The sequence below is a fragment of the Aplosporella prunicola genome, assembly GCF_010093885.1.
Source record: "Aplosporella prunicola CBS 121167 unplaced genomic scaffold K452scaffold_1, whole genome shotgun sequence".
NCBI classification, from domain to species: domain Eukaryota; kingdom Fungi; phylum Ascomycota; class Dothideomycetes; order Botryosphaeriales; family Aplosporellaceae; genus Aplosporella; species Aplosporella prunicola.
This window is the reverse complement of record NW_022983529.1, coordinates 508,894-532,134: the sequence shown is the minus strand read 5'-3', so window position 1 is coordinate 532,134 and position 23,241 is coordinate 508,894. Positions and strand designations below refer to the sequence as shown.

Here is a 23,241-nt window from a genome sequence, read left to right as displayed (position 1 = left end):
CGTAGAAGACCTAGCCCGAGAGCGCAGTGCCTGGCAGACCGGCGTCACGAGTGTCGATGTGTGCAGGCACGCCAGGCACAGTAGACGACCCCAGCCACAGCTTCTTGTTGCTCCGGTTTAGCCGGAGGCGCGCGCTCCGCTCTAGCCCTACCAGGCGCGTAACCCATTTCCAGATTTCCAGAGAGGTTCCATGGATAAATATGTTTTGCGGGGAAGCCCTGTCCGCGTGGTCGAGCTATGTTGCGCGCGCAGGGCATCATTGGGCTATACAGAAGGGTAAATCTTCATCCAATATTGCTTACGGCCGTGGAAGATGTGACGGGAACAAGGACGGACTGAGGAGCTTTGATTGAGATGGAAATACCCGGGAGGCAACAGACGGGAGAGAAAGGATGACATTGAGAGGTTGAGAGAGTAGAGAGGCCAAGTCCTAGTCTAGAAGAGCGACGCCTCAGGCATCGCAGCACCGGAACGCCCCGCATGCCGGAGAAATCCCCGCAGCTTCTTCAGGAACCGAGTCTAGCCGGCCTCGAGACCCTGCAGGGTCTGCTCGATGCAACTGGCGGTACCCGCTGCTCTGCGTGTCACCTGGCACTCAAGTCCACACGTCCCGTCACGCGTTTTTCGGCGACATATCGGTGGGCCTGCTAACGAGACTACTGCACGTCCGGATCTTAACCTCCGACCGGCCAACGTTGTGAAGGTTTCTGATCATAAGGCCTATTGGAGCAGGCCATGCCTGTTTCCCCTTTCATACTCTGAGGCCGGCCGATCGAAGAAACATTTGCCGCCGCCCCTCCGCCTCTCGAATGATCTCCGCAGATAGTCGGAGACTCGGTGCCAGATGGGCGTAGCGCTCGATCTCATTGACCACGTCGTCGATGATCGCGTCCATCTGGTGAGGCTGGGGTAGCAGTGCAGATAGCGATGGGGACATGGTCGCGCCCATGACGAGCAGGGTTTGTGAGACGATACTGGCCTGTGTTAGCATGGGCCCAGAATCACATGTCCGAGAGGGCTTGACTTACGAAAGTGCTCCTTGCCACAGATAGGGAAGATGGCCTGCGTGGCTGGTTTTGCCCGTTAGTACCTCGTGCCAAGACTCTGTCGTGTGCGAGTCTACCTACTGTGCTTGTATGTGCTCTAATTGGCGAATACATGCTTCCAGGCATTTCCGGCAGTTTTCTTGCACTACTATGTCCATCGCTGCCGTCTCGTCATTCAGTACAGCCAGGATGTACGGTCTGAAGATGATGGTTCGGCAAGCAAAGTAGCGCAGCCTCAGCACTGTTTGCACCGGGTTGGAAAGCGGCACTTTGCTGTGCGGAAACTGAACCGGAAGTGGCAAACCCTCATACCACTGCGTCAGTTGGAAGTCGAGCTCGGCCACAACTGGCGCAAGCAAACCTATTGGCGTCGCCGCAGAAGTGTTGGTGTAGATTAGATGGCTAACGCGGTTAAGCAATCGGCGCAGCGCAATCTCGGCGAGGAAGTACCAGAGCTCATCTCTGCCTACCGCCTCTTCCTCCTCCTCTTCAAACCCTCCGGGGAGGCCCACTGTTTCCTCAAACTGGACAATCCCCGAGTGGGGCAGGTCCAACTCAGCGAGTAGATCGCTGCACCGGAGTATTAGTGACAACTGTCAAATATTTGATGGGGCCAAAAAGCAGCCTACCTCTCGAAAAGCAATGTGTTCCAGTACACCCGCTCGCTCAGTTCTTTGCCATGTGAAGGCAGCCGACCTGGTGCACCCAGCAACAGCTGCAGTTTCATGCTCGTGTTTGTCAGTAGGTTCCAAGCCTCAAGTGGCCGGACAATGTAAAACAAATAGGCTGAGGCCAGGATGTTGCATTGAGCGGCGACCATGTTGTTCCGTGTCATAAGACTGGGCAGGAGTGCCCATGCTGCGGAAAAGTATGACATGCCTGGTGGATCTTTGTCTCGTGGTAGCTGCGCTATGCTTCCGCCGCTGCTTGCGGCGCCCAAAGCAAGAACGAGTAAGACGATGCAGCTTTCCGCACCTTCGCGGAACCCTTTGGAAAGGGCCGTGCGGTAGTAGGACGACCAACTGTGAGGATTGACACATGCGTACCAAACATTGACGCGGTCGAAGAAGGCTTGCACGTAGACAGCAGTGTTCGAGAGATCTAGACTCATCGAAGTACTTAACTGGAGTGGCTCCCGTGCCATTTCGAGCTGCAGGAGTACTTGAGGATCATAGGGCCGTGAAACGAGCTCTCGAATCATAGGCCACTGCAATAGATGAAGTGCTGGCGTTGTGTGGATTTTTGGCATGGTAGAGATGTTTGAAGAGGCGCTGGTCCAGGTGCCAAGCCCGTTCATTGGGATCATGCCAAAGGCTGGGGCATTGCTGGTGCTGCGCGCGAGCAGGTCGTCGTTGGTGCTGTTGCTAGCAGCGGGCGAGCCCGAAGGCAGGCCCATGAGAGATGGCTGCTGGGATAAGTTGGTTCGAAGGAAGCCTTCGATTCTCTCGAGATGCTCAAGGATGAGCTTGTCACCAGCATCAAGCTTAACACCGGGTTCCCGGTAAACGCACTCAGCGTTCAGCTCTGAGCACAAACGGCATTTAGGACGATTGCCATCGCATCGTGATTTTCTTGATCGACATATCTCGCACTGTAGATGCAGTTAGTTACCAGAGCCATGGTTCAGCGTGGACGTGCACGTACCGCAATAGTGGCGCGTCTGCGAGGGTAATCTATCGTATCGGTGCTTGGGCGTTTCTTCGGGTTCGTCTGAGGCTCTTTGGCCACGACGTCGCTGGCAGGCACATGGCCATCGTTGGACAGCTCGCGGTCGGTTGAAGCATTAGACATGTTGCGGGGACGCTTGGCGAAGGAGCCGTTCAGAAAGTCGGTGTTCGGGAGGAAGCCATTTGGAGAGTTGAGCAGGTGCGGGGATTTAAGAGCCGACTTGAGCAAATAGTTGCTGGTGTCGGGAAGGGTCGAGAAGTTGAGGAAGTAAGGATCGCGTGGATACAGGCAGTTTGGAGTTGCAGCTGACATGGGGCTGACATCCGGGGAGGGCGTGATGGTAGCCATGATTGGTGGCCGAACCCCCAGCAACGAAACAACAAGGAGACGAGGGGAAAAGCAAAGGCAACGGTGCGGGAACGAGCGGACGAGGTTCAGGCGTCGTGAAGAGGGCTTGCCAGAGGGGGGGGGGGGGGGGGTGCTTGATGGCGGGCCAGATGAGATGCGTTATATGCGGTATAGAGGGCAGTGTGTCATTACCCCGGGCCAGGCATGCAGGTCAAAGATTCGCATCGCCTCTGCGGGGCGGAGCGAGGCGACCATGGCGGTCGCCGGCTGGGACATCATGCTATGTGCGCGAAAATAGCCAGGATGGCAGCGTCGAGGGACCTCCACCGAAGTCAGGATACCATAGCTGGTGCATCCTTTGACGCAGTTGGCCGGTGGGTGGGCGCGCCGGGAAAGTCGCCGTTGAGGGTAACCGCCACGCGAAGTTAAGCGACAAAGCCTGCTGCCACGCCCATCACAGCGCATGACGGCGGGCCGCTGGATGCGCAGGCAAGCCTCACCGATACCTTGGCGGCTAAAACACAATAGACACCGCCATGTACCTGCAGCAAATTCAACGTGAGGGAAATAAATTAAGCCAAGGCCACCACTGTATCACTCGACCTCCTCTGCGTGCCGGTAGTTGGCGCCCGGCGACTGTGGGGTGCAGCTTTTTTATCGATATGGTCCTCATGCCGGCCACGAGATCCAGAACTTCCTTCCCCATGCCAATCGCGGGGACCTGTTGTAGAACGTCGATTGCAGTGCGTGAAACTCTCATCTCCGATGCGGCCAGCCTGTTCCCTTGTGTCATGACTGTCGTCGTCCCTCGATCAACTAAACCGGGTTGGCTCCGGCACTCTCTTTCCGACTGGGTGAATCTGCGCTGGCCACCAGCACGTGGCATCTGGCTGCCAGCGTCATCCATGATGTCCGGATGATACGCAGCAAGCGCTGCGACGGTGGAGCGCGCCGTGGAGATGTGTCGCGTCATCCCGAGAGCCGCCAGGTCAATTGTTCCAGAATCAGGACGTGTATCCCGAGCCTCATGGCGTATGCTCTTACGATATAACGTGACACGTCGACCATCGTATACCAGTAGACCAATGGCCACCGCCGCTGGGATGCTGGACGTCGGCTCCTAAAATTCCCGAGTTGCATTCTTCCCTGAGATTTTGCACCGACCGCCAACTCAGTGCACGTTCCGAGGCTTGTTCTATGCCCGCTGCGGGGCCGCGGGCGCGGGGAGCGATGTGATGGTCCCGCGAGCGGGTCGACGACTAGGGTAAAGCCACGGACCGATGAAGGTTTGCTAGGGTTCGTCCAGGTACCCGCTTAGGCCCACGACCCCATGCACAACTATCCAGGCTCAGAGCCGAATCCGACACGGCCCTAGAAACCCTGTGCACACGTTGTAAGCCTCCGTGAGCTTCGGCGACAAAAAAAAAAAAAAAATCGAAATCCACTGACCTGCAGTACACAAGCCTTCATTACGCAACTCCGCATAGGCGCGATGAGCCCTGCGACTCGCTTGTCTGGACTCCTAATAGGTCGAAGATATGACTGTGATCGACGATAGATATTAAGACTGCTCAAGAAGGAAAAAAAGAAAACAATGACACGAGTACGAACGCAGTCGAGATCGTTCGACTGAGGCACGTTGCCCATGGATATCAGCGCAGAAAAACAAAACAGTGAAGGAATGTACAAGCCCTGGTCAGGCCCGCATCATCCAAACCACGGCCCTGAGGGATTAACAATTGATTATCAAGCCTAGCAATATGAGAGGGCTTGGGCTTGACTGAGAATTTGTCGAATCGAGTGGTCGGTGGTCTGTCCTGCCTATCAGCTTGTGGGCAACCGTCTGCCAGGCTCCTGGACGCTGCAGGTTAGCTGATATTAGTTGTTTGTCTATCAACCCAATTCGATGGAACGCAGTTTCCAATTAGAAAATGAAACATGCTGTTTTCAGTGAACAAACTGCTGTCACGACAAATCTTACCGTTTCGCTTTCATTGCGACTCCTTCATTTTCATCTCAAAATGCGTGAGGTGACATCAACGTAAGAGGACACCTATCCTGCGTTTGACAGGTAGGCAAAGCAATTGCGAGACCAAACGCTCGGTACCGGGAAGCGACGCAAACGGCCACCTGCTTGAATGTCAAACAGGCAACCACAACGTGCAAGACATGGCGTAACTTGATCTCCCCACTGACAGTGGATTAGTTTCCTGGTTACTGACATCTTCCCATCTTGAAGCTCGTTCGACATAACCATCGCAAGGGGGACGACGGCTCGTTGTTTCTACCGGTGGCCACGAGAGCCCAGCAGCCTTACTGAAGAGCACAAAGACGCGCGATTCCAAAACGTCCGACCATAGCAAGGCGTCGTCTACAATGAAAGATCGACATCCGGAGGAGCCTGTGACGCAAACCAACACTCAGGAAGTACCGAAAGAGGCTGATCCAACTTTAGCCAGCTATGAGGCGGTTGGTGGTTAATGTCAAACCCTGTGGTGGCGATGTAGCTGATGGGCCCAGGACCCATTGATGCCTACAACGGAGAATCTCATTCTGGCAGCGGCTGGATTGTGTGCGACCGGAGAAGACCATTCCCGTCCACAGGTGGAATTGACCAAGCCCGGGGGCCTTACCAATACTTCTCTGACTGAACACTCCCAGACAGGAACCGGTCCGACGGCAACCAAGGTGGTAGAGATCGCTAAAACAGCCAGTACTCAGATCATCGAAGCCACAAATTCAGCGACAGAAGCGACGGGCGCAGCGGCAGGAAAGATGATCGAAGCGACGAAAGACGTCAGCGCAGTCTTCAAAAGCTCAGCAGAGAAGGCAGCCAAGGAACTCGAGGAAAGCAATGATGACTCTCTTGGTCCGTATGGTAGCTTGGGTACTTGCACACCGAACGACATGGACCCTCTGGCGGAAGCTGTTCACACTGGGTTACTTCTGGAAGACAGAAGCCAGGCAAACAAAGAGGCTCAGCCTCATGACGGAAGGATCGAGGCGAAGCGCACTAAGGACAGGGAGCAGTGATCCCTGTCAATAATGCTGCAGCTCCGTTGGTTGCAAGTCGTAGAATTTGCTGAGGTGGACCGGCTTACACCCATATGAGCTGAAGACGTGGTGGCGTGAAGTTGATCGATGGAGGTAGTGCGGAGCTATCCCAATGATAAGGCATCAATTGGGCATTCTCTTACTGAGGGGACAACAGCCAGGTAGCTATGTACCGTTCAAACACAATACAGACGAATGAACTGATAGAAGATGATGATTGCTAAAGCATGTGTCAGGTGGTTGCGGTCGACACTAGGTAGAGAACGGACACCTCCTAGCGCCGTCGGCTCGGCCGTTCGAGGCGCCGATGGACTGGGATTCCATTTTATTTTTCTGAGAGAAAACGCGACTGATCGACTCTACAGCCACCAAATTGCCCCTCGTTCAAAATGGCAAAGAGATCCTTGAAAGAAAGTGCCATCGGCGATGACGCGCCCGAGGTCAACATCAAGATCCAGCGCAAAAAGAGCCGCAAAGACAAATCCGCCGAAGAATCCGTCACCGAAACCCCAGCAACAGATAGCGAAACCGTAGACGCAAAGGCCGAAAAGAAGTCGAAGAAGGAAAAGAAGCGCAAAAACAAGTCCGAAGAGGTCACCGAGGAGGAGTCTTCCTCTGCCGCCGACGCGGAGGCGGCGAAGGCCGCCAAAAAGGCAAGAAAAGAGCCAAAGCGCGCTGCGAAGGTCACGCAGTCTACCGACGAGGATTCGGAGAAGGCTAAGCGCAAGGCTGAAAAGAAGGCCAAGAAGGCGGCCAAACAAGATCAGGAAGATAGCGCGGTTGCTACTCCTGTGGTGGAATCAAACGGCGACGCGCCACCGGTTACCAATGGAACGACAGCTGCCCCAGCAGACGTCACCTCTGGTTACGTCGAGGACCCTAAATTGACTGCTCTGCCACAATCCGAGGTCGACGCTTTCTTGACCAAGAACATGATCACCCTCACCGACCCGCTCAACACCACAGCGAAATACCGGCCGATCATCTCCTTCGAGCATCTCTCTATAACAGACGACGCGCTGCGCGCTCCTTTCAAGACTTTCACGGCACCTACACCTATACAAGCAGCTGCATGGCCGTCGCTATTCGCCGGCAGGGATGTCGTCGGTGTGGCAGAGACGGGTTCCGGAAAAACCCTGGCCTTCGGCGTGCCGTGTGTGCGCTACATTACATCCCTTCCCAAGAAGGAGCGTAAGGGCGTCAAGGCTGTTATTGTGTCGCCCACTCGCGAGCTAGCGGCTCAGATCCATGAGCAGCTTGTCAAGCTAGCGGGGCCCTACGGCCTCGAGGTCACCTGTATCTACGGCGGTGTTCCCAAGGACGACCAACGTGTTCAGCTCAAGAGAGCAAGCATTGTGGTGGCTACTCCCGGCCGTCTCAACGACCTGATCGATGAGGGCTCGGCAGACATCAGCAGTGCTGGGTATGTCGTGCTCGACGAAGCGGACAGGATGCTCGACAAGGGTTTCGAGGATGCGATTCGCAAAATCATTAGCAGCACTCGCCCTATGGGCCAACGTCAAACCCTCATGTTCACCGCAACTTGGCCGCAGTCTGTCCGTGAGCTGGCTTCTACGTTCATGACCTCTCCTGTCAGAGTTAACATTGGCGATAACCCAACTGGAGAGCTGCGTGCAAACACTCGCATCAGTCAGACCGTCGAAGTGGTTGAGCCTCGTAACAAGGAATACCGTTTGTTGCAACTGCTCAAGGAGAACCTGGCAGGCGCCAAGAAGAACGATCGTATTTTGGTCTTCTGCTTGTACAAGAAGGAGGCCACTCGGATCGAGGGCTTCATTCGCTCCAAAGGATTTAGCGTCGCTGGTATCCATGGTGATTTGGGCCAATCACAGCGCACTGCCAGCTTGGATGCGTTCAAGAAGGGACAGGTCAACTTGCTCGTTGCGACTGATGTTGCCGCCCGTGGTCTGGACATTCCCGAGGTGAAGGTCGTCCTCAACGTAACGTTCCCACTCACTGCCGAGGACTATGTCCACCGTATCGGCAGAACGGGTCGTGCTGGAAAAGATGGTAAAGCGATCACTCTTTTCACTGAACACGACAAGCCTTTGGCTGGAGCGTAAGTTTCCCGAAATCCTTTCACAACGTTTGATAGCTAACACATCACAGACTTGTCAACGTTCTCAAAGGCGCGAACCAACCTGTGCCCCAGGAGTTGATGAAGTTCGGCACTACAGTTAAGAAGAAGGGTCACGACGCGTACGGTGCTTTCTTCAAGGATACTGAGGGCATGAAGCAGGCGACGAAGATTACGTTTGACTAGAACCGTACCAACCCACCATTGGTGATGGGCTGGAATCCCTATTCGTCTTATGCATTTGCAGGCGTTTTGAGCTTGATAGACATTACATAAAAAAATGATGCTATTCGGGAGAGCAGGTTGCTCGGAAGGCCGCTCGGAGTCAAAAATTTACATTTGCAAGTTCCGCAAAAGCCTGCTTCCACCAGGGTAGAGATAGAAAGACAGCAGTAGTCTTGATGGGTGTCAATGATGACTATTTGATATTTGCACCTACTACAGTATTCTTCGGCGAAGTAGCTGCGCCCATTTCTGACCCGAGCGCCGAGGACGGCGACCACCGCGTCAGGTCGGCGACCAGCGCTGACAGCAGTCGTATATATTTCATCACCCCTTGGCCAGGCTACTACATCACAACATTTCTAGTCTCACTTGACTACATGCTATCGCACAACACACCTGTTCACGTTCATCCACACCAAATCAATCCAACCTCCACAATGTGCAAGAAAGCCACCTGTGCGACCTGCCGTAAGTTTTCAAGACACGCCTTATCACCACACTCCCATCGAATAGACCTCTCTGCACCGGGTTCACAGACGTACGTTGAAGATATCTATACTAACATATTGTACAGAAAAGGCTACCTGGTGGGGTTGTAAGTTGCTCCGCATATCTCGGGCTTTCAACGGGATCTTCTGACATTTTGAAAGGCGGAAACCACGTGCCATCTGTCTTGGATAGTATTCCCAAGGAGGAATGGTGTCAGTGTGAACCTCAGGTGGAGAAGGAGGGCAAGAAGTACCCGCCAATGGGCAAGATTGATTGACTCGCGGCGTTGCGCTTCTGGCAATGAGATCCATGGGTGAAATCTCAGGTCGCGGCAATGCAGCAACACCCAAAATGGACTTCGAGCGAACCAATTGTAGCTTATTAGGAGGCTTTCGGACAGTTCAAAACACTTCGAATGCGATGAACACTTAATTATTGAATTGCGTTTGTGGTTGCTTTCAACCTCGTTTACATGGTGCCGTGTCCACAAAGCACCGCCAAACAGAACACGAGAAGAAACAAATATCGCCTGTGCCGCTTCGCTCGAGGAGCCTTGCATTTTCGGTCAGTAAAGCCTCATCTTCTCAGCTGTCTAACAAGAGACCAAGTCACGTTTCCAGTCACCCGAAACACCGATTGTGGGGGAAACAAGCGGGAGTTTGCATGGGGAAACACACGTTTGCTTTTTCTCAAGTGGTTGAAGTTGTCGCTCAGCAGACATGGGATTCTGAAAATGGCATGCGCCGCCTATGACGTAGGTTACACAATCGGGAAGGCCAACCTCCAACGCCCCAGCAGTTCCATACCTACCTCTCTACCTACATATCTTCAGACGAAGAAACCACGAAACTGCAGGACCAGTCTTCGCCATTCGGTTTATTGCTCAGCTACTAATTTCTCCGCACGACTAACGACTGTTCTACGTCTTCCAAGATGAGTTGGATGGATTCTTGGTCTCGACCTTCCAAGTCCCAAGCTACTCCAGCGCCCTACTACCTCCTGCCAGGTGGCGAGGATACACCATATTGCAAGTCATGCGGTAGAGCTATAAGTCAGTATTCTGTGAAACCCATTCTTGCACGTCAACTCATCATAACCGTTCAATAGGTGCTCGCAAGTCACAAGTCACCAAAGAGACCGCCACTCCAGCCAAATATTGCTCGAGCCGTTGCCGCAGTCATAAACCTGGGAAGTTGGACAGGCAAATTGAGGACGCCTTTGTCGCCTTCTTGAGCGGTAGCGAACCTTTGCCTATTGCCGCCCCTACAGAGTCACACAAGAAGGAGAAGGGCCAGAAGAAGATAAAGGGCGATCACAGAATCATTGTCCCTTGTGACATAGTAGAGGAGTTCGTGTTCGGATCCCGTCATGACCCTGAAAAAGACTGGGGTCGGAAGAAGAACAAGGCAAGACGGGGGGCGCGTGATGACGACGAGTGGAAGAGCGTGGATATGATGAGCACCGATGGGTCCGTCACAGCTAGTACAGCTAGTGACGGAAGCGCAGCAGAGGACAATGTGATCGACGGTGACCTTGTAGCGCGGCTGTCGGTGCGGAGCGGTACGCGCATTCGGCCGGCTCAAGATGTCTCAGAGGTCAACGGAAGCGTGGGTGGGGAGAAGGGCCGGGCGGAACGGATCGAGGAGACGGCAGAGATGCTGGAGAAGCGGAAGGAGGGCGAGAAGAGGGCGGAGCAGCGGGAGAGGGTGCGATGTGCAGCGCGAAGGGGGGTGGCGTTTGGGTTTGTGGTCCAAGCAGCGGATGGTGAGTCGTCGTCGTCGGTGTCGCAGCGCAAATGCGAGGCAATGATGCAAGGCAAGGTGGTGGAGGCTAGTTTCGCAAAGGGCGAGTGGAGCGTGCGATGGAGGGAGTGAGGGAGTAGTGAGGCATTAGAATGACGAAGATCTTCGGTCGCAGGCAGTGGTGTGATCTGGGGAAAGTCTTCACGCGTAGCAAAGTGTAACAAAGGTCAAACGCGGTCGAGATCACATCGCGGTGGTTCCTGACGGGCAGTTTCAGCCAGGGCCCGAAGGCTTGGCCGGGCGTGAAGGGCCGGCCGTGAGACAGCGCCTGGCGCTTCTCGGCATGGATTGGCTGCGCGGCTTTGGATTAACCCCACCAAATCACTAACAATAGGCAGCTTGCAAGCCCTCAATGGTCCGTCACACTCGCTCTGCGTCCTTTATCTGAAAGAAGCCTTGCGCGAGCCTCCTTGCAACCTCCTCCCGTCGCTCACTTGCCGCCCATAGCCCAAGAGCGCAACGACCGCCTGGACCCCGCAGCCAAGCTTGTGAGTGCCCCTGGTGATATACATACCTGCCCACCTCTCCGCCCGCCGGCCGCCCTCCCTCCAGATAACGACCGGTCACGGCTCTCTCTCGAGACCGCCCTTTTTTTTTTTCGCCTCTACTATTGCTGCCACCGCTGCTTGCTACTACTACTACTCCTCCTCCCGCCGCTGACTGCCGTGCTCCGCAGACTCGTACTGCATCTCACCCCTCCTTCGTTTGCGCCGCACTGTTGCTTCGAGCGACTCCGTCAACCATCGGATACCTGCATCTGACGAAATAGCTGCACGGATACCCATCTCGACTGCAACCGCCCTGGTCGTCGTCGTTGCCGAGCGAGCTCCGTTCCCCTCACCTTGACCGAGACTGCCACGTCCGCCATTGGCCGTTGCGTCTGTCTCCATCGAGCCACAGCTGGATTCTGCGGGCCGGACACAAACCGATAGAAAGACCCTTGGTCGAACGCTGCTTGCGGGTTGTTGTGCTACCTCCACCTCTCAAAGGGTTGCACACAGAATCTCAGGTACGTCGCGGTCGCGCCGGCCATCTACTGGCTCATCCATCTGCGTCGTCTGTTTCGATGGTTTCCTCCACCCTGTACGCCGGCCGAACCGATTCGTTCCCCGGGCTGCGCCGTGACATCTTATGGCTTGAGGTGAAGCCCGTTTCGGCTTGGCCCTAGTTTCTGTGTCACCCGCCTCTCCTTTATTGTCCTTCGCTTCGGCCAAGTCAACACAATAAAGACAATGGCGGAAGCTCGAGGTTCCGGCTGCTCGGAGCCTAGCCCGTACATTTCCTTTTAAGAATGCTTCTGCAGCTGTTCAATTTCCGTGTTTTCTATGTTGCTTTGACCAGCTCAAAGACTCCGTGTTCTTGGCATATCTGACTTGCTGCATAACAGATTAGTTGAACTTTACCAAAACCCGTGAAAATGTCTCGCGGTCCTCCCCAAGGAAGCAGAAAGATCTCTTTCAACGTCTCGGAGCAATATGACATCCAGGACGTTGTCGGAGAGGGTGCGTACGGTGTTGTCTGGTGAGTAATCGAGCAAAGTATAGTTGGTCTTTCTGGCGCCTTTTCTCTAACCTTTTCTCGCTCAGCTCGGCGCTGCACAAGCCTTCCGGCCAGAAGGTCGCGATCAAGAAGATCACTCCGTTCGACCACTCCATGTTCTGCTTGAGAACGCTCAGAGAGATGAAGCTTTTGCGCTACTTCAACCACGAGAACATCATTTCAATTCTCGACATCCAAAAGCCCAGGAATTACGAGACATTTACCGAGGTGTACCTTATCCAGGAGCTGATGGAGACCGACATGCACCGCGTTATCAGAACCCAGGAGCTTTCCGATGACCACTGCCAATACTTCATTTACCAGACTTTGCGCGCTCTCAAGGCGATGCACTCGGCAAACGTCCTTCACCGTGACCTTAAGCCATCCAACCTCCTTCTCAACGCCAACTGCGATCTTAAGGTCTGCGACTTTGGTCTTGCAAGATCTGCGGCTTCCACCGAGGATAACTCTGGTTTCATGACCGAATACGTCGCTACCCGTTGGTACCGTGCGCCGGAAATCATGCTTACGTTCAAGGAATACACAAAGGCGATTGATGTGTGGAGTGTTGGCTGTATCCTGGCTGAGATGCTGAGCGGAAAGCCACTTTTCCCTGGCAAGGATTGTGAGTTGTAGTGAGACGAAATTGGTGCAAGCGGCACTGCTAATCCACGCTTAGATCACCACCAGCTTACCCTTATTCTGGACGTCCTTGGAACGCCGACCATGGAGGACTACTACGGCATCAAGTCTCGTCGCGCTCGCGAATACATCCGTTCCCTGCCCTTCAAGAAGAAGATTCCTTGGAAGGCCATGTTCCCCAAGACCAACGACCTGGCCCTTGACCTGCTCGAGCGTCTTCTCGCATTCAACCCTGTCAAGCGTATCACCGTCGAAGAGGCCTTGAAGCACCCGTACCTCGAGCCGTACCACGACCCCGAGGACGAGCCGACTGCGGATCCTATTCCCGAGGAGTTCTTTGACTTTGACAAGAACAAGGACAACCTCACCAAGGAGCAGCTGAAGAGTAAGCCCTGCACCAATCAATCGTCGTCAACAGAGCTAACCCTTCTCTAGTGCTCATCTACCAGGAGATTATGCGGTAAATTTCAGGAACTTACTGCCGATATATCGTCTGCATTTGCTAGTCGGATTGACTACACATTGCAGATTGTCGACTCGGTGAAACTCCGTTTTACTGGTGGGCGCATTGCGGGGTTTGGGACTGTTACGGCCATTGTGCATTTTTGCGTACCTGCGAAGCATGGAAACGAGTTAGATGCATGAATGCCTTGAGCAAAGAATGTGGTGGCAGACATGGTCATTAACTTCATTGGATGTCCTCTCGCAGGTATCTCCTATGTTTGTCGTCCCAATGGTAGTCTGCACCTGCAATGAAGATCTAAAGAGGCTCATGCGGTGCTAGTCTGTCAATGAAAACGAATAGAATACTTCCATCAGATCTAATATGGATGAAGTGAGATTCTAAGTCTCTAACCCGAATATCGTACAATACTCGTACATGTTCCTGATACCCCAGGACCCGATGCTGTCTCTTTAGATCTATGTTGGTCGCTAACGCCGGTGCCATGCATGAATGCAATGCTCTCTAGCAAAATGCCAAATGCTCCATACTGAGCCATGTCTAGCAATTTTCCGTCCCCAGCGCAACGCTAAAAATCGCAGCTCCCGTCTTTCCAGCCAGTCCTCCACCGCTCTTCCCACCTGTCGCAGTTGAACTTTTCCTTGCCCAGCTTGACATTGACGGCATTATGCGCCTCGCACATCCAGCGACCAAACTCATCCCTCGAGGAGACGCGCGGCGCGTTGGCGTCCACAGCCAGCCAATTCTGGAAATCCTCAGCGCACGTCCAGCATGGATACAGCTTCGCGAATGTGCGCATGAAGGTGGAGGTCTCGCGCTGAATCGTCGGCGAGGGACGCTGAGGATACTGGGCGGCGATGGAGTGCAACAGCGTCCACGAAGAGCGGCCTAGTTGCTCGACGTCTGGAGGGCAGTCGGCCGGCGGCGCGAGTGAGGAAGTGCCTGCCGCAGGCGGTGTTGTGGTAGTAGTGGTGGCGACATTGGGGTCTTTGGTCTTTTCTTTAGCCATGACGGCCCATGAAGCGAATGAGGTGCATGAGCGGCAACTGTAATTTAAACTTTCTGTCAGCTGTGATGGCCAGGGCCGGTGGGTTCTCTCTTTCTCTCGCACGGCTGGCTTACGGCTTCCCGTCAGGCCCGAGAACCACGCCTTTGGGAAACTTCTTGGGCGCGGCGGCGCCTTGCGCGTCCTGCGGCTCTTCGGCGTCCAACGGTTGAGCAGGCATGCCTGTTGTCGTCTCTACCGCACACAGGAATCGGGAGAGGATGGGGAGGTCGAGCAGAGTGACGGGCATGGTAAAAAGCGCATTTGTAAGAATAGCCTTCTCTGTACATGTCTCCGGCAGTCCGTGCCCTGAGCCGGGGGATGTGCCTGCTCTGCTTGTGCGTCATCCTCCGCGGCTCAGGGCTGATCTCCGCCGCGAGTCGCTTGCGCACAGGAAGCACAATGCCTTCTTCTTTTCCTTCTAGACGATGAGCGAGAGCGCGACGACACCCGTCTTCCTCCTCAAGACCAAATCCACGCCCAACGATGGCTACGAGGACTACTTTGCAACCGCGCAACAGGGCCGCTTCAACCCGGTGTTTGTGCCTGTGCTAGAACACCGCTTCAAGGACAACTCGCTGCAACAATTGCGCACTTGGATACAAGGCGGGGCTTTCGACATCAGGCCACACGGCAACCACGCGGACGCCAAGTATGGTGCGATCATATTCACATCGCAACGGGCTGTCGAGGCCTTTACGCACGTCGTGGAAGCTGTCCGAAAAGAATCTCTCTCACTCGAGAACCTTCTACCGCCGGAACTGCCGCTCTACGTTGTGGGTCCAGCCACGGCCCGCGGACTCCGGGCGCTGAACCTTCCGTGTCCCATTTTGGGAGAAGAGTCGGGCAATGGCGAGGTGCTGGCCCACTTCATACTGCAGCACTACAACGACTCGGCCAGGGCGGGCCCGAAGAGGCTGCCTATCCTGTTCTTGGTCGGCGAGCAAAGGCGCGATATAATCCCCAAGACATTGCAGTCTCTGGACTTGCCGGAAGAACAAAGGGCGGTGGTAGATGAGGTCGTGGTCTACGAAACTGCAGAAATGCAGTCGTTCCGGTCGGATTTTGACACGGTACTGGCAGACAACCGGAAGGCCGGCGTGAAGCAGCAATGGGTTGTCGTCTTCTCCCCCACAGGATGCAAAGCCATGTTGGAAAGCTTGGGCATGATGGATGAAAGCACAGGAAAAGCCAAGGAGGTGGCGGCAGAGGACAGAAAACGGACGCGAATCGCTACAATTGGGCCAACTACGCGGGACCATCTGATCAAAAGGTTTGGGTTTGAGCCAGATGTTTGCGCGGCAAAGCCGAGCCCTGACGGCGTTGGAGAGGGCATAGAGGGTTTCATGCAGGGCGAGGCTGCAGAGAAGTAGATTTGTGCAGGTGATGATGCAGCTCGCGAATCGAGAACATCCAACGCGTATCCCAGCACTTTTCTTCTCATGAATCAATCGTTGCGTAATGGATGAGGAGTTGCGATCAATCCGCACCCGTAGGTCGCGCGGCGCGCCTCCACGCGGGCGCGTTGGTCTCTGCATGACGTCAACGCGTGCTGGAGCTCGATGCGGGCACCGCGTTACCTACCTACCCTCTTGCGCTCCCCATCCCCAACCTGTTCCAATTCTTGTGCTTCCATCCTCCAACTGACTCTGACAACCTCAATCTGTCCTTCTACAGCTTTGGTAAGCTCATGCAGCCGATTGCGCCTAGTCTCAGCACATTAAGCTGATCTCGCTCTAGAGCTCACTGCTTAAAAGTACCTCAACGCTCCAAAGCCAGCACATCGCTCGCCATGGTTTCTTCTACCAGGCAGTCTGCGCGTCTTGCCTCGCAGCAGGGGTCCAGTCCGACTAAGCCTCAAGACGAGACTCAGGGCACTAAGCGCAAGGCTGATTCCACTCCCAAGGCTGATCGCGGCAAGAAGGCCCAGGAAAAGAAGCAGAAGACCATTGACGAGACCATGGACGTCAAGGAAGCCAACGAAGAGCAGCCCAAGGACATTGAAATGAAAGAAGCCGCAGATGGCGACCACGGTGCAGACCAAAACGCGCAACAGTTTGAGCCTAGCAAGGAAGAGGAAGAGGCTTTGAAGGCCGTTGAGGAAAACGGAGAAGCTCCTGCGACAACAGACAATGGCGCTAAGAACGACGAGACAGAAGAAAAGTCCAAGTCGAACAAGGAAGAGCCCAAGCAGGAAGAAAAGCCAGCTGAGAGCACTAATGGTGGTTAGTATTGCTCATCTCATAAGAAGTGAGCTGTTTCTGACCCTTATAATCGTAGGTGCGGTCGAACAGTCTTCTCAGCGTGAGAAGGAGATGCCGAGCAGCATCATCGAGAAGGGCATCATCTATTTCTTCATCCGCAACCGAGTTGGCATCGACGAGCCCGAAGGTGCCGATGATCTACAGCGGTCCTTCTTCGTCCTGCGCCCTATCCCTACCGGAGGGAAACTCGGAGATGGGGCCGTTGATGACGCAAACACCAACAGGCTGTTTGCACTTCCTAAGAAGGTACTCCCGAAGAGCCACAAGGACAGATTCATGGCCTTTGTGGAGAAGGCGCCTACGACCGTCAAAGACCTCAAGGAGAACTTCTTCGGTGGTGCAGAATACCAAACCAAGACACAGGGCACACGTGAACAATCTCCCGTAACCCCCATCGGTGAGGGTGTCTACGCCATTGTCCACTCTGGTCGGAATTCGCACCTGGCCTACATGCTCACTATCCCGCAAGAGCTAGGCGAGGTCCAGAATGATATGGGACTTTGCAACAAGGGCAGCTTTGTCATCAGCGTTAAGAACCCCGAACGGAAGGGCCCTGTCAATGCTCAGTTGCCGAGCGGCCCTGACTTCCCCAAGGAGTAAGTTTTCAATTAACAAGTGTAATTGCTCGTAGTTAACAATCAACCCAGAATCATCGAGGAGTTCCGTGGCCTTGCTTGGGTCCCAGCCCAGTCAAAGTACCTCGATTATCCTAACGTCCAAATCCTTCTGATCGGCGAAGGTACTGATGAGGACTTTGCCAAGGCCCTCGAGCCTTCTAAGAAAGACGAAAAGCATGACAAGAAGACTCCTCAGGAAGAGCTTGAGAAGCTTGAGCACGAGGATGAGCTTCGCGTCGAGCACCTCCATGGCGACAACACCGTGTTTGACGACCTCAAGTTGAGCTCGGATGAATATCCCAAGGTCCCTACCACCTGGTAAGGGTCTTTTGACGATGGAATGAATAACATGAACAAAATACAGGAGGACTATATTGCTATCCAGGGATCTGGATACGGCGTTGCTTGGATGTGCTTATTTAAAAGTTTCGCCGTCTTAAATGCTCGAGGGAAGTCTGCGGAAAATGATTCTTGACGAGCCTATGCGTTTAGTACATGGATTTCCCTGCTCGGTTATCGCTTCGTGTACTTAAATAACTACGAATACGAAATGAAGGATGTTTGCTGTTGCTTTCTATATGTAACTGGCGTGACTGACGCATGTCGGCGATTTCCCGGTCCCAAGCTGAAGAATGTCCCTTGCGTGGGTGGATGACGGTTCCTGCAGGGCCAGTTTGCATCATCCATTTTTGCAAAGGGCACAACGCAGATAGCTGTATATCCCACTCGCAACCGTTCTCCGACGCGTTTGCAGCAATCCGAGTAGCAGCAGCCCGTCGTTCGGCGCAACGCACGGTCCGGTAGAGCTAGGCCGAGCTACTGGTATCGATTAATCCACGGGTCCGTGAAACAACAAGTGGCCGGATAAGAAGCGTCGCTCTCTCTCAATGGAAGCTTTTGGATCGGACGTCTCAGTAAGGCATGCCATTGCTCTTCCCGGAGAACTCGTAGTTAAGCACACCCTGGACATTTCCCCTTCGGTCGTCAGCGTCGCCAAGGAGATCCGTAACTGCGTCTTTGCGGCCGCCTTAGCCTGGGCCGTCGTTCAACTGGTCAGATCGCGCCGCACCGAACACTAGGAGCGCGCAGTATGCGATACCTCTCCTACTCCATTGATGCCGTTTACTGACGTTACACAGCATAAGATCTTACGTTGCGATTCAGCAAACTTCCGTACTGCCGCCTCAACTGCAGCAGCTAGTCGCGCCCATTCGAATCTCCAGTCCTGTACATACCATCCCTAGCTTGCGCGCGCACCATGCAATTACCACAGAGCCTCCGTTACCTGGCATGGGCGGCCTTCGCCGCATCCACTGCCCAGGCAAACACCGTTGTCGACGGATTGAGCTTCGGTCACAAGGATACCATTTCCAGCAACCATAGGGACATTCCTGGTTGGAGGGTCTCTGGAGAAGGACACGATCCCCAGATTTTGAGCGACCGCGTTATCCTTACTCCTCCGGCCCCGGGCAACAAGCGCGGTGCGTTATGGGCGAACAGTCCTTTGGACAAGGACGAATACGTCATGGACTTTGAGTTCCGAGCTTCGGGACAGGACCGGGGAAACGGAAACCTTCAGATTTGGCTCACGCAGGGCGGGCAGCCAAGTGGAGGAATTAGCAGCATCTACACTGTCGGGCAGTTTGATGGTCTTGTGCTGAGCATAGATCAATATGGTGGCCAAGGAGGAAAGGTTCGTGGATTCTTGAACGATGGTACCGTCTCCTTCAAGGATCACCACAGCGTCGACTCCTTGGCTTTCGGCCAGTGCGACTACCGCTACAGGAACCGCGGTGAGGTGTCTCGCATGAAGGTCACGCAGACCGGAGAGATATTCTCCGTGGAAATGGATGGCCAGACGTGCTTCACAACCAACCAGGTATGTTTGGATAATGGGTGCTGTGACAAACTGATCTGACAAGTTACCAGGTCAGAGTTCCTGCGGGCTATTACTTTGGTATCTCGGCCGCGTCTGCTGAGAACCCGGATTCTTTTGAGGCCTGGAAGTTTATTGTTGCTACCCATGAACTACACGGCCGCGAAGAAGTCCGCTTGAACCCACCTCCGGTATACGGAGGGGAGGCCAAGGAGCTTCCTGTCTTCAACAACCCGGAAAAGGTTGCGGACGCACCCGCCTCTAACTTCAAGTCGCAGGAGGACCAGTTTAGGGATCTCCACGACCGCGTCCAAGTCATTGGCACTCAAGTAGACAACATCTTCCGCCTCCTTGATGACATGCGAAAGAGGCAAGAGGAGCACCATCACGAAGCAATGACCCTCAACAAGAACGGGCCGATCCATGCGCACGTGGAAATTGTCGAGAAGGCCGTTGGAAGGATTGAGGCCGTGATCGGGAAGATTGAGGGCGGCGTATCAGCGGTTCGGAGAGATCTGGAAGGCAAGGACTACAAGGAGCATTTGTCCAACTTGCAGTCTGCGCTGAGGGACACGCACGCTGGCATTACGGACCATGTATCGAACAGTAAGTGGCCTGCAGCCCGGCACGGCGCATGGGCGATGATGCTAATGATGTCTATCTACAGTTGTCACGACCTCGGCCCCGAAGATGTGGACGTTCGTATTCCTGGTGGTCATCTTCCAGGTGGTCATGTTTGGAGGATACCTAGTGTACAAGCGCAGGCGGGACAGCGCGCCGAAGAAGTACCTCTGAGGGGTGAAGAAAGAGTGGGTTCGAGTGTTCGACTGGTTCGACGCATGTGGGGCATGGAGAAGAAAGAAAAAAATAAAACAAAAAAGGAAGCTTGTAGGATAGATAGTTATAGTGAGAAAAGAAAGACGTTCCCGAAGCGGATGCGGGGATTGTGACGAGTCGAGTAGGTGGTGACAAGCAGCGACACCTTGAAGTCGAGGGGGTTTGGCGTCATAATGCCAGCCGTTCGAGTCGTGTGATTAGTTAAGCGCGTGGTTATTCGAGCGGCCGACGACGTCGATTGTTTTTCTGCCCGCACGCCAGCCCAGCGCGTCTCGACGACATGGAAAGCTGAGCCAAGCCCCCGCGCCGCCGTCTTTTGCTGTCAGCCTGTCGCGTCCACCCTCGCGCATTCCTGCCCTCGGCCTTTTCCGTCTCTCCAAAGCCCGCAGCTCCAGCTTCCACCAATTTTCTTCGACGCCTCAGTCCCCACCATCCCCAGCGCCCTCTTCACCAGCGTATGCGCAGAGCCGCCCGGCGCACGAGAGGCGCGCCTTTTCGCCACTGCAATTGACCCCACAACGCCTACCATCCCGCTCCGACCATGGAGCGCGCAAGCTCGCCCAGCTCCAAGCTTCAGCAAGCCTTCATGAACGGCCAGATGCCGCAGTATCCGCCTCCCCCCTCGGCCGACCAGCAGCACTACTCGCCCATCTACCCGGCTGCCGCCAGCGCCCAACTTCTGGAAGCTGCCCAGCAGCAGCCGCAACCGCAGTCGGAAGGCTTCAACTTTAGCCCGCCCACCAGCCAGTCCATCTACACGAAAATCGAGCCCAGCTTTCAGGACCCCAACCAAAGCCACGCCGGCCCCCACGATGGCGCGTACCCGGGAAATGGTGTCGGTGTCGGGCAGGTCGGGCAGGTTGGGCAGGTCGGTCAGGAACACCACGCGATGCCGTCCATGCAGCCACCGCCAGCAGGTGTGGCCGGCGTGGCCAGTGTCGGTCCAGACGCGTCGCACCAGAAGGCGAACCGGCTGAGGAAGGCTTGCGATTCCTGCAGCATACGCAAGGTTAAATGCGATGAGAGCGGCCCTCCGTGCCGCGCTTGCGCTTCGCTGGATATTCCGTGCACATTCGACCGCCCGAGTCGCCGGAGAGGCCCACCGAACAGACACGCAGAGGCTATCAAGAAACGCCGGTTAGAGTCTCCCAATATGATGTCTCCGACGGACCCGTCGTCGCCGACCAATGCAGCCCACGCTCTCGCGGCGCTTTCATCGCACCCACCGCTCACTGCGGAATCCATTGCGCCCATGGACACATTGGAGCTTTTCATTAATGACTACTTCACCTACATCCACCCGCTCTGCCCGTTCCCGCACGAGCCAAGCTTCCGTGAGTCATTTAGGCAGCGGCAAGACTACAATAACCGTCCATTCCTAGCGCTATTGGCCTCTATGGTTGGTGCTCTGGTCGCGTCCTTCCCCCGGAAGCCGCGTTTGATCCTCAAGGCCCAGGGTCGGCAGAAGCTCTTCCCCAGTCACCTGAGCTTGGTTCACCGGTGCCAGCAAGTTTGTGCTGCCGCTAGAGGGCCAAACATACTGGAGCGTGACGACCTCACTGTTTATGATGCAGCGACTAGCTACCTTCTGGGAGTCTCTCACGCCTACACGTACCGCTGGCGCGCGGCACGCCTATTCTTCGCCGAAGGTCTGTCGATGGTTAGAGCACTAGGTTTGCATGATGTTCGGAGCGAATTTTGGAACCCCTCAGGACCTCAGAACGGCGACGGCCCGCGGCCACCCGGGCCGGACTTCATCACCCAGGAGATGGCCAGACGCGTCTTCTGGACTACGTTTGTGAGTTGGCGGTGAGTGACCTTTGGAGAATGCCTATGCTTACAATTTCACTGACAGGTCTATTCTAGGTCGATGTCACAGGCCGGCGCAGACCACGACGAATTGGTAATAATGCCAGAGACACCAGGAAGGCCATATCCTCCGCTGCCCATGGAGGTTGATGATGTGCACATCTACCCAGGGCATATCGAGCCGCAGCCGCCGAACGTTGTCCCAGAGATTGTTGGATTCAACGCAAACGTGCGCGTCTACCAGTCCTACAGTACTCTGGCGACTACCGAGCTTACCTATGGCATCAACGAGGTTTTTGACTGGGAGAGGCAGAGCAAGGTCCTTGATCAAAGTCTCCGGTGTTGCAAGCGTGTGCTGGAGGACCTGCCCTCCGAGTTGACTGTTTGGCCCGAAGGCGCAGCTGAAAGCTCGGCGCAACCTAATGTTTTCGACCCAGTCCAAAGCTATATGCTACCACGGGATCCGATGATGCTGCTAGCGATCAATGGAGAGCAAGGTCCCGAGGAGAGGCGGAAAACGCAGTATGAGATACAAAAGGCCAACATTTATCTGAGCCAGCTGGCGACGCGCTCGTATATTACGGAAAGATACTGTAACATGCGCGATATATACAACAACATGAAGGCGCAGAACCAGGAACAGAGTTCGCCTGCTGTGGTTGCCGCTGGTTTGGATGCAATGTTGCAGGAGCATGCGAGCACGGATTATGACGTACTGGAACAGGAAATGACTGCGGAGAAGGACAGGATCGTCAAGGACTTGCTGCATGTGCTCCAGAGCATCAGTCAGATCCACATGGAGCCGAACGCTGACAGCTTTGTAAGTAAACCGGGGAAGAGCATGACCAAGTGGAAGCGAACTGCAGTGCTAACAGCATATCAGACACACAAAGTGCGGCAAATCGTGTCGACTCTTCTCAATGTCCCGCAAGACCGCAAGAGCAGCGTCGCGCTGCAGGCCGAGCACTATCTGCACCAGTTCCTCGACATTCTGGTGCGCCTCGACCGCACTTCGGCGTCGTCGCTCGGCAACCCGGAGCAGCCGGACGACGAAGAGGCAGAGTTGAGGAATTGGTCGGATCTGAGGGAGTACCAAGCCAAGCTCACGCAGGCCGGCGGCATCCTAGCCCTCCAGTAAATGAGAGAGTGGGGGAGGGAGCCAGAATGAGGAGTTGGCTGACGGAGAAGGGAGTTCATGGAGAGTTTATGTGATCTTGCGTTATTGCTTCAGAGGAAGGAGTATATCTTTTCAAGGATGTTGCTGGGAAGGGGGTGAGGAAAACGGACGGGGAAGCATTCCTTCCCGCACATGACGGCCATGGGTTTCGGAGGATCTCTTTAGCTTTTTTTCTTTTTCGTTGGTGCCGAGTGGAAGAGGATTTATTTTTGCTTGCACATCATCGTCGTCCCCCCCCCCCT

The 23,241-nt window shown here is 54.8% G+C and overlaps 11 protein-coding genes across 11 annotated transcripts in view; 8 read left to right on the top strand and 3 right to left on the bottom strand.

The window, feature by feature from the left end:
• Positions 1-751: 751 nt before the first annotated feature.
• Positions 752-3,062, bottom strand: K452DRAFT_217147 (uncharacterized protein; the record flags this gene model as incomplete). Its single annotated transcript, XM_033536271.1, has 5 exons — positions 752-974; positions 1,029-1,070; positions 1,128-1,616; positions 1,676-2,637; positions 2,691-3,062. 5 exons carry the CDS (start codon positions 3,060-3,062, stop codon positions 752-754), a joined length of 2,088 nt encoding a protein of 695 aa, XP_033402892.1.
• Positions 3,063-5,074: 2,012 nt separating this feature from the next.
• Positions 5,075-6,246, top strand: K452DRAFT_2981 (uncharacterized protein). The gene is made up of 2 exons (XM_033542087.1): positions 5,075-5,531; positions 5,583-6,246. Exons 1-2 carry the CDS (start codon positions 5,439-5,441, stop codon positions 6,093-6,095), a joined length of 606 nt encoding a protein of 201 aa, XP_033402891.1. The 5' UTR covers positions 5,075-5,438; the 3' UTR covers positions 6,096-6,246.
• Positions 6,247-6,308: 62 nt separating this feature from the next.
• Positions 6,309-8,623, top strand: K452DRAFT_261457 (uncharacterized protein). The gene is made up of 2 exons (XM_033538579.1): positions 6,309-8,196; positions 8,247-8,623. Exons 1-2 carry the CDS (start codon positions 6,506-6,508, stop codon positions 8,398-8,400), a joined length of 1,845 nt encoding a protein of 614 aa, XP_033402890.1. The 5' UTR covers positions 6,309-6,505; the 3' UTR covers positions 8,401-8,623.
• A 253-nt stretch (positions 8,624-8,876) lies between these two features.
• K452DRAFT_217241 (uncharacterized protein) lies at positions 8,877-9,205 on the top strand (the record flags this gene model as incomplete). The annotated part of the gene is made up of 3 exons (XM_033536275.1): positions 8,877-8,907; positions 9,014-9,034; positions 9,090-9,205. The coding sequence occupies 3 exons, from the start codon at positions 8,877-8,879 to the stop codon at positions 9,203-9,205; spliced, it is 168 nt and encodes a 55-aa protein (XP_033402889.1).
• Positions 9,206-9,861: 656 nt separating this feature from the next.
• Positions 9,862-10,874, top strand: K452DRAFT_354633 (uncharacterized protein; the record flags this gene model as incomplete). The annotated part of the gene is made up of 2 exons (XM_033545901.1): positions 9,862-9,979; positions 10,036-10,874. The coding sequence occupies 2 exons, from the start codon at positions 9,862-9,864 to the stop codon at positions 10,800-10,802; spliced, it is 885 nt and encodes a 294-aa protein (XP_033402888.1). The 3' UTR covers positions 10,803-10,874.
• Positions 10,875-12,147: 1,273 nt separating this feature from the next.
• Positions 12,148-13,375, top strand: K452DRAFT_323364 (uncharacterized protein; the record flags this gene model as incomplete). The annotated part of the gene is made up of 4 exons (XM_033544632.1): positions 12,148-12,251; positions 12,317-12,894; positions 12,949-13,296; positions 13,347-13,375. 4 exons carry the CDS (start codon positions 12,148-12,150, stop codon positions 13,373-13,375), a joined length of 1,059 nt encoding a protein of 352 aa, XP_033402887.1.
• A 364-nt stretch (positions 13,376-13,739) lies between these two features.
• K452DRAFT_354631 (uncharacterized protein) lies at positions 13,740-14,657 on the bottom strand. The gene is made up of 2 exons (XM_033545900.1): positions 14,497-14,657; positions 13,740-14,420 (listed from the first exon to the last, which is right to left on the bottom strand). The coding sequence occupies exons 1-2, from the start codon at positions 14,598-14,600 to the stop codon at positions 13,943-13,945; spliced, it is 582 nt and encodes a 193-aa protein (XP_033402886.1). The 5' UTR covers positions 14,601-14,657; the 3' UTR covers positions 13,740-13,942.
• Positions 14,658-14,812: 155 nt separating this feature from the next.
• K452DRAFT_347988 (uncharacterized protein) lies at positions 14,813-17,856 on the top strand. Its single transcript, XM_033545509.1, has 5 exons — positions 14,813-15,492; positions 15,514-15,788; positions 16,229-16,644; positions 16,700-17,279; positions 17,331-17,856. Exons 1-5 carry the CDS (start codon positions 14,848-14,850, stop codon positions 17,620-17,622), a joined length of 2,208 nt encoding a protein of 735 aa, XP_033402885.1. The 5' UTR covers positions 14,813-14,847; the 3' UTR covers positions 17,623-17,856.
• A 450-nt stretch (positions 17,857-18,306) lies between these two features.
• Positions 18,307-20,263, top strand: K452DRAFT_2864 (uncharacterized protein). Its single transcript, XM_033540286.1, has 4 exons — positions 18,307-18,388; positions 18,440-19,179; positions 19,230-19,782; positions 19,844-20,263. The coding sequence occupies exons 2-4, from the start codon at positions 18,559-18,561 to the stop codon at positions 19,969-19,971; spliced, it is 1,302 nt and encodes a 433-aa protein (XP_033402884.1). The 5' UTR covers positions 18,307-18,388; positions 18,440-18,558; the 3' UTR covers positions 19,972-20,263.
• Positions 20,264-20,335: 72 nt separating this feature from the next.
• On the top strand, positions 20,336-23,241 carry K452DRAFT_314386 (uncharacterized protein). The gene is made up of 3 exons (XM_033543750.1): positions 20,336-21,822; positions 21,880-22,642; positions 22,706-23,241. Exons 1-3 carry the CDS (start codon positions 20,555-20,557, stop codon positions 22,958-22,960), a joined length of 2,286 nt encoding a protein of 761 aa, XP_033402883.1. The 5' UTR covers positions 20,336-20,554; the 3' UTR covers positions 22,961-23,241.
• K452DRAFT_2856 (uncharacterized protein) overlaps positions 23,017-23,241 on the bottom strand; it is a 692-nt gene continuing 467 nt past the window's right edge. The window contains exon 1 of the mRNA XM_033540139.1: positions 23,017-23,241. This exon is cut by the window's right edge and continues 467 nt beyond it. Coding sequence (XP_033402882.1) covers positions 23,072-23,241 — 170 coding nt within the window. The 3' untranslated portion in view covers positions 23,017-23,071.

Excerpts from the sequence above, each read along its gene's own strand:
- K452DRAFT_2981 (XM_033542087.1), top strand. The coding sequence starts at position 5,439 with ATGAAAGATCGACATCCGGAGGAGCCTGTGACGCAAACCAACACTCAG. Across the intron at positions 5,532-5,582 it reads CTTTAGCCAGCTATGAGGCG|GACCCATTGATGCCTACAAC; the intron begins GTTGGTGGTTAA and ends TGATGGGCCCAG.
- K452DRAFT_261457 (XM_033538579.1), top strand. The coding sequence starts at position 6,506 with ATGGCAAAGAGATCCTTGAAAGAAAGTGCCATCGGCGATGACGCGCCC. Across the intron at positions 8,197-8,246 it reads GACAAGCCTTTGGCTGGAGC|ACTTGTCAACGTTCTCAAAG; the intron begins GTAAGTTTCCCG and ends AACACATCACAG.
- K452DRAFT_354631 (XM_033545900.1), bottom strand. The coding sequence starts at position 14,600 with ATGCCTGCTCAACCGTTGGACGCCGAAGAGCCGCAGGACGCGCAAGGC. Across the intron at positions 14,421-14,496 it reads CTCGGGCCTGACGGGAAGCC|TTGCCGCTCATGCACCTCAT; the intron begins GTAAGCCAGCCG and ends TTTAAATTACAG.
- K452DRAFT_347988 (XM_033545509.1), top strand. The coding sequence starts at position 14,848 with ATGAGCGAGAGCGCGACGACACCCGTCTTCCTCCTCAAGACCAAATCC. Across the intron at positions 16,645-16,699 it reads AGCTGAGAGCACTAATGGTG|GTGCGGTCGAACAGTCTTCT; the intron begins GTTAGTATTGCT and ends TTATAATCGTAG. Across the intron at positions 17,280-17,330 it reads GGCCCTGACTTCCCCAAGGA|AATCATCGAGGAGTTCCGTG; the intron begins GTAAGTTTTCAA and ends CAATCAACCCAG.
- K452DRAFT_2864 (XM_033540286.1), top strand. The coding sequence starts at position 18,559 with ATGCAATTACCACAGAGCCTCCGTTACCTGGCATGGGCGGCCTTCGCC. Across the intron at positions 19,180-19,229 it reads CGTGCTTCACAACCAACCAG|GTCAGAGTTCCTGCGGGCTA; the intron begins GTATGTTTGGAT and ends ACAAGTTACCAG. Across the intron at positions 19,783-19,843 it reads TACGGACCATGTATCGAACA|TTGTCACGACCTCGGCCCCG; the intron begins GTAAGTGGCCTG and ends GTCTATCTACAG.
- K452DRAFT_314386 (XM_033543750.1), top strand. The coding sequence starts at position 20,555 with ATGGAGCGCGCAAGCTCGCCCAGCTCCAAGCTTCAGCAAGCCTTCATG. Across the intron at positions 21,823-21,879 it reads ACTACGTTTGTGAGTTGGCG|GTCGATGTCACAGGCCGGCG; the intron begins GTGAGTGACCTT and ends GGTCTATTCTAG. Across the intron at positions 22,643-22,705 it reads AGCCGAACGCTGACAGCTTT|ACACACAAAGTGCGGCAAAT; the intron begins GTAAGTAAACCG and ends ACAGCATATCAG.